This window comes from Bufo bufo, chromosome 3 (assembly GCF_905171765.1).
Source record: "Bufo bufo chromosome 3, aBufBuf1.1, whole genome shotgun sequence".
Taxonomy (NCBI): domain Eukaryota; kingdom Metazoa; phylum Chordata; class Amphibia; order Anura; family Bufonidae; genus Bufo; species Bufo bufo.
Genome location: NC_053391.1, coordinates 224,033,035 through 224,052,004, shown reverse-complemented (window position 1 = coordinate 224,052,004; position 18,970 = coordinate 224,033,035). Strand labels below are relative to the sequence as shown.

General features: G+C 46.4%; 1 protein-coding gene across 1 annotated transcript in view; it reads right to left on the bottom strand.

Moving 5' to 3' along the window:
• Positions 1-18,970, bottom strand: part of DSTYK (dual serine/threonine and tyrosine protein kinase) — a 103,419-nt gene that overhangs the window by 50,438 nt on the left and 34,011 nt on the right. Inside the window, exon 2 of the mRNA XM_040423984.1 lies at positions 1,351-1,739. Within this exon, the coding sequence (XP_040279918.1) occupies positions 1,351-1,739 (389 nt within the window). The remainder of the gene's footprint in view (positions 1-1,350; positions 1,740-18,970) is intronic.

Here is an 18,970-nt window from a genome sequence, read left to right as displayed (position 1 = left end):
ATGTTCACATAGTCAGTGTTTGATCAGTGATTTCCATAAGAGATTGAGCCAAAACCAGTTTGCTTTCCATTATGCCTCATCTCTGTGTAGCATCCACTACTGGTTTTGTCTCACAATCACTGAGGCCTCATGCACACGACCGTTGTGCGACAGTTCTGTGCTTTGGGGACCGCAATTTGCGGTCCCCAATGCACAGGCAACATCCGTGAGGCGGCCGGGACTAATCGAGACCCATTCAACTTGAATGGGTCCGTGATCCGTCCGCACCGCAAAACAACAGAACATTTTTTTGCAGTGCAGAGACAGCAAAACCACGGAAGCACTCTGTAGTGCTTCCATGTCTTCGTTCCGCACCGCAGCTCTGGATTGCGGACCCATTCAAGTGAATGGGTCCACATCCGTGATGCAGGGAGCACACGGCCGGTACCCGCATATTGCGGACCCGCTGTTTGCGGGCCGCAATACGGCCACGGCCATGTGCATGAGGCCTGACAGGAATCACTGATGAAACACTGAATGTGAACGTGGCCGTAGACAGTATTAGAACAGAATTTTAGCTTCTGGGTTTGAACAAAAATATACTACATTCACTGACAACAAGCAGAAGCCATGAAAATGTGTAAAAGTATATAACAGGTTATTTGGTTAAAACCTTAACAACTGTATCTAAGAATAGTGCTGGAACACAGCCACTGAAGCCGAACAAACATTGGCATATTTTAGGAGGATTAGTATGGCGTTTTTCTGCATGAAAAGGGTTATTTTTCCCTTCCTGCATAGAAAAGCACTATGTGTAGAACACCGCAGAATATAAAAGGGGCTTTGAGACTTTACTACTTATGGCCTAAGCTTTGGATAGGTCATCAGTAACTGATTGGTGGGGGTTTGACACATGGGACCCCCGCTGATCAGCTGTTTGAGAGGCACTGGTGCTCGCAGTAGGGTCACGGCATTCTCACAGCTTAATCTAGACCATGTGACGTCACTTTTATTGGCCTAGGCGCTGTGCTTGGTGGGCTGAGAGAAGGCTGTGGCGCTACTGTGAGCACAACTGCCTTCTCAAACAGCTGATTAGAAGGAGGTCCCGGGTGTCTAACCCCCAACGATCAGATACTAATGACCTATCCTCTGGATAATATGTACATCAGTAGAAAAGTCTCAGAAAACCCTTTAAAATACCTGCAGTGCAGTTTTTAGCGGTAAGTGATCACTGCAATCTAAAGGAAGTGAAGGTCCTGGCATAGTACATTAATTTCCCATCGCAAGGAGGGGATGTTATACATTTTTCCATTTCTAACAGAAGACGACTCTTGGCAAAGCCACATAAAGTTCACGAGACTGGATACCTACCTGAAGCAATTGATGAGGCAGAGTCACCTCTAACTCTGCCAGCCTGTGTGCAGGGTCCTCCTCGTCCTCTGGCACCTCCAAGTCTTCATCAGGAATGGTATGCCACTTGCCCTGATGGGCTACTAGCTGATGAACTAGTTCATACTGGTCCGGTAATGACAAGCTCACCAGCGTCTGTTGCCCATGCCTAAAACGGATGCGCCTCCTCTTACAGGTTTCCGGGTTGCAACACACGCCAACTGGTAAAAGGTGATCCCCTAAAAGTGCATTAACCATTCGGCTTTTAGCAGCGCAGTTCTGTCCCAGGACAAACAGACATGGCCGACAGTGAACAATCACCTTCAAGTAGTCTTCTTCTTGTCGTGAAAAACTGATGCAATTCAGCTGACCTGCGAGCGAGAAGAAATGTTACTGTTACTATGGACGAAGAATTAGAGAAAAGACAAAAATTTCTAAATCACGCCAACGTTTTAGAGGCAATCAATTTCTGCCCGCAGAGTGGATTTTTCCACCTTGATCTCTCCATACACTCCATGTAACCAAGTACCAGCAGTCAAACAATGGGAACCTTCAGCGCTGATCCAGCTAAAAATGACTTATTGTCACTTCATTCTGACCCATCCCTAATGTAATATGAAGAAAACTGGAACAACAAGTTATCACAGGGGAAAGCCCGTGTCTGCCGTTATCAGTAAAAGCAAAGAAAATGCTGAATCAGAAAGAGCCCACACAAAAATGAAACCATTATACAAAATGCTGCATACCAAAACTTAATGGAGGTGCTTAGAAAACCTTGAAAAAAAAAATCCAGTTAAAGCGGTTGGCCCATATGGGACATTGATGGCATATCCTAGTGATCTCAAATTAATGTCAGATAGCTGAAGGTCTCAGAGGTGGCACCCATCTAGAGATCAGGGCACCCAAAATGAAGGAGAACACAGCATGCTCGCCATCCATCACTATGAGAGTTCAAAAAAATAGCTGAGCAAGTGTGGTCTGCTAGTTTTGCAAGTGCCAAAGCCGTGAGTGGAGGGCACACTGCGCAGGCGCAGCTACCTCTGTATTCACCGCTATCGGTCAGCTGGAAATAGCCAAGCCAGTGCATGGATATTTTCAGAACTCCCACAGCAGTGAACGGTGGGTGGCCGGATGTGGGACTCTTATCAGACATTGATGGCATGTCCAAGTGACTTGAAATCAATGCACCAGATAGGAATGCCCCTTTAAATGGGTTGTCCCCCTTAAGCATGTAGCATTTATCATGTAGAGAAAGTTAATACCAGGCACTTACTAATGTATTAGAGATGAGCAAAATTTCCACTTATGAAATTTGTTTGTGGTTTGTTTACTGGTAAAAGCAGAATTGCGTTATGGATTCCGTTACCACGGACTATAACGCAATTCTATGACGGAATGCATAACAGAATGCCTTTAGGAGGCATTCCGTCATAATAGAAGTCTATGGGCTGCAAAACGGATCCGTCCCGTTATGCAGGAGAGGACTCAGGACGACGACAGGCCCGCGGTTGGGTTGGCACGCACAGCTTCATAGATCACTATGATGCAGCTCATGTTTGTAAGCTAAACACACGGCATCACAGGGAATTATGATGCTTCCAGCTCCTGCTCAACCAGGCCCGTAATTAAAGGCTGTCAGTACAGGAGAGTAGACCCGAGGCCGGGCTGGAAATCACCGCACCATAGATCTCTATGATAATGCGTTTGGATCACATGAGCAGCAGTCGGTCACAGAAATGTGGCCGTTTTGGTGGCACGGCAAAGGAATATTTGCAGCCAGGTTCCACAACAGAAAACTTATCACTGATGGTCCCAGCAGTAGGACACCCCTTTACCAGCTTATTACTGTGTGACCCTTATAAAGGGGTTGCCCAGAAACACTGTGGGGGTCATTTACTGAACAGGAGGGTGGTCACTCCAGTAAGGGATGCTATACAAAAAGTGGAGTAACATCTCTAGACAAAAAGATTATTGGCAACATTTTGATACGTCAGAGACATATGAAAAGGTTGGATCTATGGTGGTCTGAGCACCGAGACCCATACTAATCTCTGGAACCACTTTGAAATGACACTCCTCACTGCAGAGGATGGAATCGAGACATGCCCACAGACTTTCAATTGAGCGAGGAGAGAGCGCGTGATGTGTGCGCTTCTCTCTCCTTGTTCTAGCGATCGGTGGAGGTCTCTGAGGTATCAAAAGCCAAATTTATCACACAATATGTGACCTTTGATAACTGTAGCACAAACTAGGGGATACAAGGCAGACTCAAGCAAAATGGACTTAAAAATGTCCCTTAATGACAAATTCCCCCCTGAGGAATGGGAGGGTAAGGGGTTATACACAGCCTTACCAGAGTCACATGCCAGCCAGCAGCATTAAGAATTAGGCCAACAAATTTGTTGCTGAACATGAGTTGGAACAATTAAGAAAAAAATGTGAAAGTAAAAAACTGCTCATTATAAAACCATGAATGCTTGTTATTTTAATACGGATTAACCCTGTGTAAGAGCAACAGTCAGCGCTCTCCAATCTGTCAGATAACATGGCCGCTGTACAGGCACCGAGGGCCTCAGAGAAGCACACTGCCCACAGCAACCGACCACATGACAACTTTCATTTTACCACAGAAGATTTCAGAATGAAAGATATGATTTGATTGGTTGCACTAACTTGCACTTTTTAGTCCTCAAGCTCATAGATTTAGCATTTGGTTTATTACACAAATGGACTTTTAACCTGAGCGTCTATATAGGTTAAATATTGCAGACCGGTCCCTCCAGCGCGCCCTGAGGAGTAAATGACTAAACTCCATTGGTGTCGAGTGTCATTCACTCCGCAATACTTGTCCCATCTGCAAATAACTGGCTTTCATCCGGCACTAGTTTGCTAGATATAGCAAGATGCCATCCTATGTAATGACACGGTGTAAAGTACATTTCAGGAGGGGGGTTTTTAGTGCCCACAGCCCACTAGTTTCTACATCATACAATGCACCTGCCCCAAAATCAAAATGGGAAGTAGCACTTGTAAAAGAGGTGTGGAAAAAAGAAGCAGCATGCCCCATCTTGGGGAAGAATCAATGCTGGAATGAATGCGAAGCGTTAAAAAACAGCTCCATGTAAGTCCATGCGTTATTTGTGCGTTTTCTGAACTTTTCTGGCACAGATCCACATCAAAAACCTCACGCTGAAAATGCAGCTTTGTATTGAAGTGAACAACCTTAACCACCTCAGGACCGCCGTACGCAGGATTGCGTCTTTGCGGCGGTCCTGTTGTTCTGGGTGGACGCGCCGGTGCGTCCTCTCGCGAGACGCGAGATTTCGTGCATTGCCGGCCCGCGCATGCGCATCGCGGGCCGGCAAAAGTTAAAGAAGTATTTCGTCACCAGCCTGCCAGCAACGATCATTGGCTGGCAGGCTGGCGATTTTCAAAAAATCGAATCAGAAGCCAGATAACAGATCATATTAGTAAATATGATCTGTTATATGGCTTGTCTGCTCCTCTGCTGGTCCTTTTCGTCGGTTGGATCCAGCACAGGAGCAGACTTCACAGTGAGTAGCACCAACACCACACTTTAGCCCCAGATCACCCCCCTGCACCCCAATTAACCCTTTGATCACCCCTTTGATCGCCCCTGTCAATCACTATTGAAAGGAAAAAAAGTGATCAGTGTAAACTGTCACTTTTTTTTTTTCACTAGTATTGGCTGTTAGGTTTTAGGGATAGTTTAGGCCCCTTGGTTAGGTAGTTAGCGTCAGTTAGCGCCCAGCCCACCGCACCGCAGTCACTTTTATTCGCTGATTAGCGTATCGCTAATCAGCATTTGTACTTTTATAGTATCTGTAAGTGATCAAAACTGATCACGGTCAGATCTATAATAGTATTAGTGTCACTTTAGTTCGCCCTCCACCCAAAACGCAGTGTTTGCCCGATCAGGCCTGATCGGTCGCCCACACGTGCGTTCACCCACGCCCGCCCCACCGCAGTGACAAAAAAAATTTTGTTTTTTGATCACTGCACATTCACTTTACAAGCACTGCGGCGATAAAAAAATCAGTTTTGATATTTTTTATCAACCGCAGCAGCCTCCGGTACTTCGCTAGCCTCCCCTTTGTAAGACAGGTTTGCTTTTTTTCTTGGGTAGTCTCAGGGAATACCCCTAAATTTAGTAGTCCAAAATGTCAAACAGGGGGTATTCTTCTGAAGAGGCCTACAGGATTCTGACCCAGTCGGATGAGGAGTGGGAACCCTCATCTGACGAATCTAGCGGGTCAGAATATGAACCTGTGGAAAGCAGTGGCTCTCTGACCCAAAGTTCGGACGAGGAGGTGGAGGTCCCTGGCAGCACCAGGCGTACCCGGCCCCGTGTCGCTAGACCACAGGTTATGCAGGATCCGCTTCAAGAGCAGCAGAGTGGGGCTGTCGCTGCCGGATCACGTGGTGAGGCATACACCAGCAGCGCAGCCCTTCCTGGACCTAGTACCAGCACTGCCGTACAACATGGTGACGTGGCGAGCACCAGAAGGGCAGTTGAAGCTGGTACGGTGGCACGTGCACTAGTTACCCCGTCGCAGCCACCGCGCAGACAGGCCCGTAGAGCCCCTAGAATCCCTGAGGTGCTGGCAAACCCTGATTGGCAGTCACCAACTTCAGCCGCACCTGTAGTTCCCCCTTTCACCGCCCAGTCTGGAGTTCGGGTTGAGACGGCTCAAATCGGTTCGGCCCTGGGATTTTTTGAGCTGTTCTTGACTGCGGAGCTCTTGGACTTAGTCGTGGCAGAAACAAATCGGTATGCCACACAATTTATATCCGCCAACCCGGGAAGCTCTTATGCCCAGTCTTTCCGGTGGAAACCAGTCCAAGTTTCCGAAATTAAAATTTTTTTGGGCCTTCTCCTCAACATGGGTCTAACTAAAAAGCATGAATTGCGGTCATATTGGTCCACGAACCCAATTCATCACATGACCATGTTCTCTGCTGCTATGTCCAGGACACGATTTGAGACCATCCTACGTTTCCTGCATTTTAGCGACAACACCACCTCCCGTCCCAGAGGCCACCCAGCTTTTGACCGGCTCCACAAAATTCGGCCCCTCATAGACCATTTCAACCAGAAATTTGCAGATTTGTATACCCCTGAGCAAAACATCTGCGTAGACGAGTCCCTAATACATTTTACCGGGCGCCTTGGCTTCAAACAATACATCCCAAGCAAGCGTGCCCGGTATGGGGTCAAATTGTATAAGCTCTGTGAAAGGGCCACAGGCTATACCCACAAATTTCGGATCTATGAGGGAAAAGATCAGACCCTGGAGCCGGTCGGTTGCCCTGACTACCTGGGGAGCAGTGGGAAGACAGTCTGGGACTTGGTGTCACCCTTATTCGGCAAGGGGTACCATCTTTATGTGGACAATTTCTACACAAGTGTGGCCCTCTTTAGGCATTTGTTTCTAGAACGGATTTGCGCCTGTGGCACCGCGCGAACTAGTCGCGTGGGCTTCCCCCAACGGCTTGTAACCACCCGTCTTGCAAGGGGGGAGAGGGCTGCCTTGTGTAACGAAGAACTGCTCGCGGTGAAATGGAGAGACAAGCGTGACGTTTACATGCTCTCCTCCATTCACGCAGACACGACAATCCAAATTGAAAGGGCAACCCGTGTCATTGAAAAGCCCCTCTCAGTCCACGACTATAATGCGCTCATGGGAGGGGTGGACTTCAATGACCAGATGTTGGCTCCCTATTTAGTTTCCCGCAGAACCAGACGCTGGTATAAGAAGGTGTCTGTATATTTAATTCAATTGGCGCTGTACAATAGTTTTGTTCTCTACAGTAAGGCTGGGAGAACACGATCTTTCCTCAAATTCCAGGAAGAGATCATCGAGAACCTCCTTTACCCAGGAGGTTCCGTGGCCCCATCCACCAGTGTAGTTAGCCGTCTACACGAGCGACATTTCCCCAGTGTCGTTGCTGGTACCTCAACCCAACCGCCACCCCGAAAAAAATGTCGTGTCTGTAGCAGGAGTGGAATAAGGCGTGACACCCGCTATTTCTGTCCTGACTGTCCTGACCACCCTGCCCTATGCTTTGGTGAGTGTTTCCGGAAGTACCACACACAGGTACACCTAGCATAGGGATTGCATCTCACAGGACAGGCACACAGGGCTATTAGGGCCCTTTTACTCACAGCTGCTGCAAACCTCTCCTTTCACCTGGGATAAAGTGCATAATGTACTTCGCCACATCTTTGGGCAATTTGCGCTTTGCACATTGTCCCATGGGGAAGGAGAGGTTTGTTCTATAAAGGTAAAAAAAACTAAACAAAAAAAAAATTACCGGTAAGTAAAAAAGTTAAACGTTCAGTTAAAAAAGTTAAAAAAAAGTTTCTATGTTCTGTTCAACAGTTAATAAATTTATTGCGTTGCGGCCTGGTTTTTTCTTTTTTGTTTTGTTTTTTTACCTTTCAGGTGGACCAACCGATCGACTAGCTGCAGCACTGATGTGCATTCTGACAGAAGCATTGCGCTGCTGTCAGATTACACGCAAGTCGGTGTATGCGGCGCTGCAAGACGAGATTTCTCCTCTGCAGTAAAAGATATGTTTGCCGAGGCATATGAGCTGAGGAGGTGGCGGTGTTCATATACTTTGGCAAACACTTTGTATATATAAAAAAAAAAATCCCGGCAATGATTTATTCATCCACATCGATTGATGTGAATGGAGAAATCTGGTTTGCCAGGGCATACGAGCTGAAGTGGGTATGGATGTTGGGCGGAGCTCCTATGTCCTGGCAGACGCCTTTCCCCTCCTTTTTTTTTTTTTGGCAGAGATTTTTTCATCCACATTGATCGATGCGAATGAAGAAATCTGTGCCGTTCATTTTTTTCTTTCAGCCCAGAGGCTGAACGGAAAAAAAAAATCTCATTACCCGTATGCTCAATATAAGGAGAATAGCAGAAACTCCTAATGCTGGGCATACATGTAATGATTGTGGAGACCCTCAAATGCCAGGGCAGTACAAACACCCCACAAATAACACCATTTTGGAAAGAAGACACCCCAAGGTATTCGCTGAGGGGCATATTGAGTCCATGAAAGATTGAAATTTTTGTCCCAAGTTAGCGGAAAGGGAGACTTTGTGAGAACAAAATCAAAAAAATCAATTTCCGCTAACTTGTGCCAAAATTATTTTTTTTCTATGAACTCGCCATGCCCCTCATTGAATACCTTGGGGTGTCTTCTTTCCAAAATGGGGTCACATGTGGGGTATTTATACTGCCCTGGCATTTTAGGGGCCCCAAAGCGTGAGAAGAAGTCTGGTATCCAAATGTCTAAAAATGCCCTCCTAAAAGGAATTTGGGCCCCTTTGCCCACCTAGGCTGCAAAAAAGTGTCACACATGTGGTATCTCCGTATTCAGCAGAAGTTGGGGAATATGTTTTGGGGTGTCATTTTACATATACCCATGCTGGGTGAGATAAATATCTTGGTCAAATGCCAACTTTGTATAAAAAAAATGGGAAAAGTTGTCTTTTGCCAAGATATTTATCTCACCCAGCATGGGTATATGTAAAATGACACCCCAAAACACATTCCCCACCTTCTCCTGAGTACGGAGATACCAGATGTGTGACACTTTTTTGCAGCCTAGGTGGGCAAAGGGGCCCACATTCCAAAGAGCACCTTTCAGATTTCACAGGTCATTTACCTACTTACCAGACATTAGGGCCCCTGGAAAATGCCAGGGCAGTATAACTACCCCACAAGTGACCCCATTTTGGAAAGAAGACACCCCAAGGTATTCCGTGAGGGGCATGGCAAGTTCCTAGAATTTTTTATTTTTTGTCACAAGTTAGTGGAAAATGATGATTTTTTTTTTTTTTTTTTCTTACAAAGTCTCATATTCCACTAACTTGTGACAAAAAATAAAAACTTCCATGAACTCACTATGCCCATCAGCGAATACCTTGGGGTCTCTTCTTTCCAAAATGGGGTCACTTGTGGGGTAGTTATACTGCCCTGGCATTCTAGGGGCCCAAATGTGTGGTAAGGAGTTTGAAATCAAATTCAGTAAAAATTGACCTGTGAAATCCGAAAGGTGCTCTTTGGAATATGGGCCCCTTTGCCCACCTAGGCTGCAAAAAAGTGTCACACATCTGGTATCCCCGTACTCAGGAGAAGTTGAGGAATGTGTTTTGGGGTGTCTTTTTACATATACCCATGCTGGGTGAGATAAATATCTTGGTCAAATGACAACTTTGTATAAAAAAAATGGGAAAAGTTGTCTTTTGCCAAGATATTTCTCTCACCCAGCATGGGTATATGTAAAAAGACACCCCAAAACACATTCCTCAACTTCTCCTGAGTACGGGGATACCAGATGTGTGACACTTTTTTGCAGCCTAGGTGGGCAAAGGGGCCCATATTCCAAAGAGCACCTTTCGGATTTCACAGGTCAATTTTTACTGAATTTGATTTCAAACTCCTTACCACACATTTGGGCCCCTAGAATGCCAGGGCAGTATAACTACCCCACAAGTGACCCCATTTTGGAAAGAAGAGACCCCAAGGTATTCGCTGATGGGCATAGTGAGTTCATAGAACTTTTTATTTTTTGTCACAAGTTAGTGGAATATGAGACTTTGTAAGAAAAAAAAAAAAAAAAAAAAAAAATCATCATTTTCCGCTAACTTGTGACAAAAAATAAAAAGTTCTATGAACTCACTATGCCCATCAGCGAATACCTTAGGGTGTGTACTTTCAGAAATGGGGTCATTTGTGGGGTGTTTGTACTGTCTGGGCATTGTAGAACCTCAGGAAACATGACAGGTGCTCAGAAAGTCAGAGCTGCTTCAAAAGCGGAAATTCACATTTTTGTACCATAGTTTGTAAACGCTATAACTTTTACCCAAACCATTTTTTTTCTACCCAAACATTTTTTTTTTATCAAAGACATGTAGAACTATAAATTTAGAGCAAAATTTCTATATGGATGTCGTTTTTTTTGCAAAATTTTACAACTGAAAGTGAAAAATGTCATTTTTTTGCAAAAAAAATCGTTAAATTTCGATTAATAACAAAAAAAGTAAAAATGTCAGCAGCAATGAAATACCACCAAATGAAAGCTCTATTAGTGAGAAGAAAAGGAGGTAAAATTCATTTGGGTGGTATAGGGTTGTTGCGGGTATCGAAATTTCGATACCCAATCGATACTTTTGTCCCGGTATCGATACGATACCGGGATTTCCGTTTTTTCGATACTGGGCTGCGCTTCTGCGCAGTCTAGTATCTCTGAACATGAGCGCGCTGCTATCGGCGCGCTCATGTTCTCTCTCAGCAGCACGGGGAGAAGGAAGCTGTCCTCCCTCCCCCTGTGCTGCTGCCGCTGCCACCAATGAGAAGAGAGGGGCGGAGGAGGGGCGGCAATGAGAAGAGAGGGGCGGAGGAGGGGCGGCAATGAGAAGAGAGGGGCGGAGGAGGGGCGGCAATGAGAAGAGAGGGGCGGAGGAGGGGCGGGCGCACTGCGCCACCAATGCTGCTGATTACTATCGGAGCGATGGGAGGAGACATCAGCTTCACTAGTGGGCGTTCCTTTTCCCTGCGCTGCGATTGGACAGCGCTACAGCCAGGGAGAAGGAACGCCCACTAGTGAAGCTGATGTCTCCTCCCATCGCTCCGATAGTAATCAGCAGCATGTGGAGCAGGAGAGGAGACAGTAATGGGGCACTGCGGGCGAACGGAGCGGCGCCCAGGACTAAATGGTGAGTGCTGAGACATCGCTGGGCGCCGCTCTGTGTGGCCTAATAGTGAAAGTCTGGACTCATATACAGTAGTCAGTCTTTAACACATACAGGAGGCGGGTGCCGGCAGCAGAATCGCATTGCCGGCACCCTGCCCCTGACAGGGAGCTGCGATCAGCGGCAGTTAACTGCCGCTGATCTGCTAGTACCCGCCTCCTGTATAAAGGGGTAAAATCATTGGTGGTGCAGTGTGCCCCCCCCCCCCCCTCAATCCCCCCATCCCATTAAAATCATTGGTGGCACAGTGCGCCGGCCCCTCTCAACCCTCCAGTATTAAAATCATTGGTGGCAGTGGCCACAGGGACCTCTCCACTCCCCCTCATTGGTGGTGCAGTGGCAGCTTCTGATCGGAGCCCCAGCTGTGTAAGCCTGGGGCTCCGATCGGTTACCATGGCAGCCAGGACGCTACAGAAGCCCTGGTTGCCATGGTAACATCCCTGATGCTGTGTGCACAAAGCACAGAGCAGCAGGGACAGTGTGGAGTCCTATTCACCCTGATAGAGATCTATCAGGGTGAATAGGAAAAGGGATGAAAGATCCCAGGTTCTAGCCCCTAAGGGGGGAAATAGTTATTAAATAAAAAGTGAAAAAAAAAAAAAAACACTAAAATATGAAGTATAAATCACCCCCCTTTTCCCAATTTCACATATAAAATATATAAATAAACATATTACATCGCCACGTCAGAAAAGTCCAAACTATTAAAATATAAAAAAAAAATCTAGGTGGTGAATGCCGGAACAGAAAAAATAAAATAAAAACTGCGCGATTCGCCATTTTTAAAAATGAGGAATGCACGTGGCTTTTTTTGTTTATTTTTTTCGCGTGGTATCGAATGGTATCGAGTATCGCAATACTTTTTCATGGTATCGAAACCGAATCAAAAATTTGGTATCGCAACAACTCTAGGGTGGTAAGTTGCATGACCGAGCAATAAACGGTGAAAGTAGTGTAGGTCAGAAGTGTAAAAAGTGGCCTGGTCTTTCAGGGTGTTTAAGCACTGGGGGCTGAGGTGGTTAAAAAAAAAGATGTTAAAAAAAAAATGTGAAAAAATTAAAATAAACTGAAAACCAGTGGTGTGAACTTGCCCAAAAAGTACATTATTAATGGGAACCCGTCATCAACAGAGGACAGCATAAAATAGTGACAGAAATGCTGATGTCAGCGGTGTGTCACTCATGAGCTAAAAGTAAGTGGTTGCTGAGAACCAGCATCATAATCATTACAGACCAGGCCTTGAGAAGAGTCAGATCTACCTGAGAAGAGTCCTGGTTATACATCATCTCCTGCTCTCTCACATCTGCTGATGATTGGCAGTTCTCTCCTAGACAGAAAGGGAGAAAACGAGGTAGAAGACTTAATCATCAGCAGGTGGGCGAGGAGAGCAGGAATTCATGGATAACCAGGACTCTTCTCAGGTGGCCGGGACTCTTTTCCAGGCCTAGTCTGCAATGATTGTGATGTTGGTTCTCGGCAACCACTTACTTTTAACTTAGAAATGACAGACCTCTGAAATCTCACCTGTCTCTACTTTATTCTGCCGTTAGTACGGCCATCATATAGTTGATGACAGGTTCCCTTTAAACCTTTTGTATGTGGTCCTCAATAAGCCATTAACGATTGTTATACAGGGGCTTATCTTCTGTAGTTGAATAAATCCCACACTTCTCCGGTCTTAAAATATAACCCAAAATCAAAAAAGAAAAAAAAAAAAAAGTCTAGGGATGCTATCCACACAAGAACCCAACACCCAAATAATATAGTCTTTGTCTACATGTTGTCATAAATAGATAAGGCGGCCCCGGGGTTATTCCATGTGATCATAACTCGGTTCCTATAAACCCTCCCAGGGCACAAGGCGTGACGCCGCAGACACCGCTGCCCAAGATAACCTTCCTCATGCATACCCCCAGGTCCAGATAAACACTACATCCTGTCATTTCTAACAAGTTCTCTCTTGCCAGCATATGGGAAAGCAGGCCTGCATGGTCAAACAATTCCAGAGAATCCGGAAAGTACAATTCCTTTTAATGAGTGGGTGCCAAAATCAGCAGCGGTCATGGAAAACGCGCTGTTTTTCACCAAATAGAAGGATTCAAACTGAAGAGAATGATGATAGAAGTGGTGAGTTCGAGAACAAGCAATGCCCTCACACAAACGGCAGGTCCGCTGCAGGGGAAAAGTCACATATGGATCTGCCACCATCCCACAGCACAATCTGCATCAAATGGTGAGCATTTTGCTGCCAAAATCCTCACAGAAATGCATTGGGTCTGGCAGAGATTTTACCCTGTGCAATGGGTGAAATCCTCCGCAGAAATCCTTAACGGGCATCAGGGCCAGGCATGATTACCGAGTCACTGCCCGTCTCTGTCAAAGTGCAGAGGGCGCAGCAGTTGCAGAGAGAGCAGAGCCTCTAGGTGTAACAGCAACGCCCCTGTTGCTCATTTGCATACATTAAAACATCATTTTTTCCCTCAGCATTTGAGCATTGGACCAACACACATGCCTTCAGCTGCCATGTGGCCGTACACTTCTGGTACGTCAGAAAGGGCAATATCATAACTTCCCAGCTCTGTACTAGAACCAATGATGGTTTTACATAAAGTTATAATCTTTCCAACTGAAAATGGTCTCCCCATCACTAATTAATATGCTAATTTCAGGGACCACTTTAGATTGGACAAATGCAGTGGTTTTGTACTACGAGGAGATATATATGGGGTCCTTGTACCCTTTTTTTGTTTTAGTATACAACACTTTGGATCTGAAAAAGCCAAATCCAGTGCGGGGGATTAAATAAATTGCAACCTAACACTATTTAAAAAAAAAAAAAAAGGATAATTCCCACAGGACAGGGCGATTGGTGGGGGGGGGGTGTGACCAATGGGGCCCCCCATCGATCAATAAAACAGGAGTCCATGTTCCCCTGTTTGAATGGAGCAGTGGACACATGCACACGTGCTGCTGCTCCATTAAACTGTGTGGCTGATTATAGCAAGCACAGTCACAAAGCTCAATGGGTTCCACTGATACATTCAAACAGGAGAACACAAGCCCCCCACCATTCTAGTGACCAGCTGGGGCCTCAGCGGTCAGACCACCGCTCAACAGACACTCATCTCCTACCCTGTGAATAGAGAATACAGGTGGATTTACACGGCAAGATTGGCAATTCCAAACAATCTGCCCGTGTAAATGTGCCACCGATCACCCGATGAACAAGCAAAACACTCGCTCAATTGGGTGATCCTTCCATTCTTGCAGGTACATCAATAATAGTTTCTGGGCAGCAGATCGTGCAGCTCTACGAAGAGCGACCACAATAGCCATCGCTCATCCACATACTGTGAAGGAGATCTCAGCATGTAAATGCAGCAGTCTCCTTCACTGAACAAGCAGCCGACTGGCAGGAAGGAATGCTTCCTTCCCGATAATCGGCTGCTCCTTGGCCAGTGTAAACTTAACGGGGCAACTCTTTTAAAGGGGTGTCTCGAGGAACCACTATAACTATCATACGTAGGAGTTCGACCTCAGACCTTCAACAGGCCAAACCACTGATTCAGTGCTACACCTCCTTCACATTGTAGAGGACTTGTTTTTCTTGCCCTAACCTGGATGAAATCAGCGCCATTAAAATGGACAAAAACGGTGTACTCCGAAACCCACGTCCAACCTTAATGTGGAAAACATAACATTTTGGAGGTACATACAACGAATGATTTCTCTGTCTCCCCTTAATACCATGTAAATATACCCCAAGTTAAGGGGATACATAGACAATTATCGGGAACAAACAGTTCATTCCCCATAACTACCTGATCGTTGATCCAAGGGGAGAGCAATCATCTTCTTGGTATGGGAATGAACGATTGCTATTGTGATCATTTATCCCCATACAAATTCATTGTTCGTAGAACATCTTGGTTTACAGAGGGCGGTATGCTGCCGGCAAACAAAGATTTTATGTGCCGCATAAAAGATGTAATCACTACGTGATTGGTGGCATCTTTAAACAGGGCAATTATGGGGAATGAGCATTCATTTGAACACTCGCTTCCAATATTTGCTCCGATCCCCGATTCGTGTAAAAGGGCCGTGATTCTGTACAGTGGTGCTCCCATCTTCCCGGAGATGCAAGGAAATGCAGCCAACCTCATTGAATTGAAAAGGACTATAGTAGATCGCCCTAAACAATGGGTGGTCGGGGTGCCCTTGTCAGACCCCAGTTATCAGAGAGATGAAATATGCCATGCCACCACTTTATAAGATGGGACTACCCCTTTAATTACTCTACACACACAGAATCTAAAAGTAGGTCTAAAAAAAATAAACCCACTTCTACAAGTGCACATAACGGCTGCTAAATGTCAAACTTCACCAACTTACAAGATTCTACGCCAAGCTCTCAAGTTCCACACGCCACTGTGAGAAGTGCAGCCAGAAATGTGCAGCTCGACTGTAGAAAATACCCGAGCAGCAACACAAGACCACATGAAGAACACTTACATTATCACAGGACTAAGGCCTCATGCACACGACCGTTGTGTGTTTTGCGGTCCGCAGAACACGGATGTTATCCGTGTGCGTTCCGAAATTTGCGGAACGCCGCGGACAGCCATTAATATAACTGCTTATTCTTGTCCGCAAAACGGAACGGAGCAACGGATGCAGAAAGCACACAGAGTGCTGTCCGCATCTTTTGCGGCCCCATTGAAGTGAATGGGTCCGCATCCAAGCCGCAAATACTGCGGCTCAGATGCGGACCAAAACAACGGTCGTGTGCATGAGGCCTAAACCAGACGTCCATTAGAACAGCTGGCAGCAGAGTGCTAAGGCAAACGTTTTCAGCGTCCAGACCAAGGGTTTGGTGTTCACAGGCTGAATCACATGGCTGTTATGTGCAAACATTGGTAGCCTTTGCCAGAGGGGCTTCAGTGATTTTTTTCTGATTAAAAATGTGGCAGAAGTCCTAAATCCTAGAAATAAGACGTAAAGAGGTTGTCTCATCTGAGACACTGGTCGCCTATCATTAAGATATACCACCAATGTCCAATAGGTGCAATTCCCAGAGATGGGACCCGCACCTATCCTTGCGATATGCCACCAATGTCTCAGATGACACAACCCCTTTAAAAGGGTTATTCCCATCTCACCCTCTAATGGGAAAAACCTTGAGAAAACGCCACCTCTCCTAGGCCAAGGCTAAGTAAACGGCCATGCAAGCTTTAGGGTAAACTAGTACTATACAACGACATTTGTCGTGCAACATATTTTGTAATGATAGTCTATGGCAGTGGTGGCAAACCTATGGCACGGGTGCCAGAGGCAGCACTCAGAGCCCTCTCTGTGGGCATCCGCACCCTGGAAAAAGTCTACGGTGTACAAATATGCCTTAGACTTTTCCTGCCATTCATCAGCGCAGGGCGCACTATGGACAGCACAGGCAGCGCACTGAATGTAGGCCGGCTATTATAGCTTAAAGATAAAGTACATGGAAGATATACTATACTGGACTGTAGTATTCAGGGCAATGCCGAGTTGGCACTTTGCAATAAATACGTGGGTTTTGGGTTGCAGTTTGGGCACTCTGTCTATAAAAGGTTCACCATCACTGGTCTATAGAGTCACACAAAAATCCAACTTGGAAGGATTTTTGTGCGACTCATGTCGCATGTCACAGTCCGACACCATGACTGTCATTCTAAAAAATGTTGTGTGCATTTGTCGCAGTAATTTTGACAAATGTAGCCTTGGGCTACATGCACACGACAGCGCTGTGTTTTGCGGTCCGCAAATTACAGATGCCACCCGTGTCTGCGTTGAAGTAAATGGGTCCGCATCTGAGCCACAAAAAATGCGGCTCGGATGCGGACCAAAACAGTTGTGTGCATGAGGCCTTAGCCTTAGGCCTCATATACACGACCGTTGTTTTGGTCCGCATCCGAGACGCATTTTTTGCAGCTCAGATAGGGAACCACCCACTTCAATGGGGCCCGCAAAAGATGCGGACAGCACATGTTCAGTTCTGTGGCCCCCAAATGTCCTGTTTTGAGGACAAGAATAGGTATTTCTATAACGGGTGGCCCGTTCTGCTTGGAGTGGCATCTGTGTTTTGCGGATCCGCAAATTGCAGACAGAAAAACATGGTGCGGTTATGTGCATGTGGCCTTCCTACACCAATTCTTTATACCGGACAGCAGTGAATGGGAGCTATCCAAACAGTGCAGCACAGACGGCTAGAACGTGGAGCCCCCTGAAATGAACAGAGAGAGAAGCAGGTCAGGCATGTGCACTGATGTTACATTTAACTCTGGGGGGTGGGGGGGGGCCTGCCAAGAGGTAAGGGGTCCCCATTCTCATGATGGGCAGGAGCCCCAGAGGTGTGACCCCCACCGATCTAATAGTCATCCCCATCTTGGATAAGGTAGGGGATAACTTCTCACAACCGGAATACCCCTTTAACTGTGCTCCTACCAAACCAAGGCTTAGGCCGCGGATCCGCAAAACAGACAAGACATGCCTATTCTTGTCCGCAAAACAGACAAGAATAGGACATGCTATATTTTTTTTGCAGGGCCTCGGAACGGAGCAACGGATGCGGACAGCAGACGGAGTGCTGTCAGCCTCTTTTGCGGCCTCATTGAAGTGAATGGGTCCGCATCCGAGCCAAAGCAACTACGGCTCGGATGCAGACCTGAAAAACGGTCGTGTGCATCAGGCCTGAGGCTACTTTCACACTGGTGTTCAGAGCGGGTCCATCTGATGTTTCATCAGACGGATCCGCTCCTATAATGCAGACGTTTGCATCCGTTCAGAACGGATCCGTCTGCATTATAACTTAGAAATTTTTCTAAGTGTGAAAGTAGCCTGAGCGGATCCGTCCAGACTTTACATTGAAAGTCAATAGGGGACGGATCCGTTTGAAGATTGAGCCATACTGTGTCATCTTCAAACGGATCCGTCCCCATTGACTTACATTGTAAGTCTGGACGGATCCGTTTGCCTCCGCACGGCCAGGCGGACACCTGAACGCTGCAAGCAGCGTTCAGGTGTCCGCTCGCTGAGCGGAGCGGAGGCTGAACGCTGCCAAACTGATGCATTCTGAGCGGATCCGCCTCCACTCAGAATGCATTAGGGCAGTACGGATGCGTTCGGGGCCGCTTGCGAGCCCCTTCAAACGGAGCTCACAAGCGGAGCCCCGAACGCAGGTGTGAAAGTAGCTATTCAGGTTATTCCTATCTTGGTCATGAAGGAAAACATAACAGATCTCTGGATGTCTCATGCCCAATTCAAGAATTCTGGAGCATCTTTTCTTACAACTCTGCACTGTGCCATTCCCGTTATTCCTATTAGAAATGTATGAAAATATTGACAATTGCGTGTTACCTGTTGGGTAGGGTGTTCCTACACACCGACACTATCCAATCAGTGCTGCCAGTGTCCGACTGTGTAGAGACACACCCTTTTGGAAAGTTGAACGGTAACGCACACAGTTGTCAATTTGCTTACACATTTCTAGGAGGTATAACAGAGGAACAACATTACAGAGTTGTAAGAAAAGATCTGAAGAAGAATACAAGTCCTGAGACCTGACAGGCCCCTCTTATCAATACTTGGAGGCACATGCTTAGTAAGCACCATTACATATGCTACTTCATGGGAAATTGTAGTGAAAGCAAGAAATATTCAGCGGAGAATATGGAAATCCACATGCAAATATGTGCGCATTTTTACAGTTTTCTGGCCGGTCATGACCTGGCAAACAAGGATCCAGCGACATCAGATCGCTTCTTCTGCCCG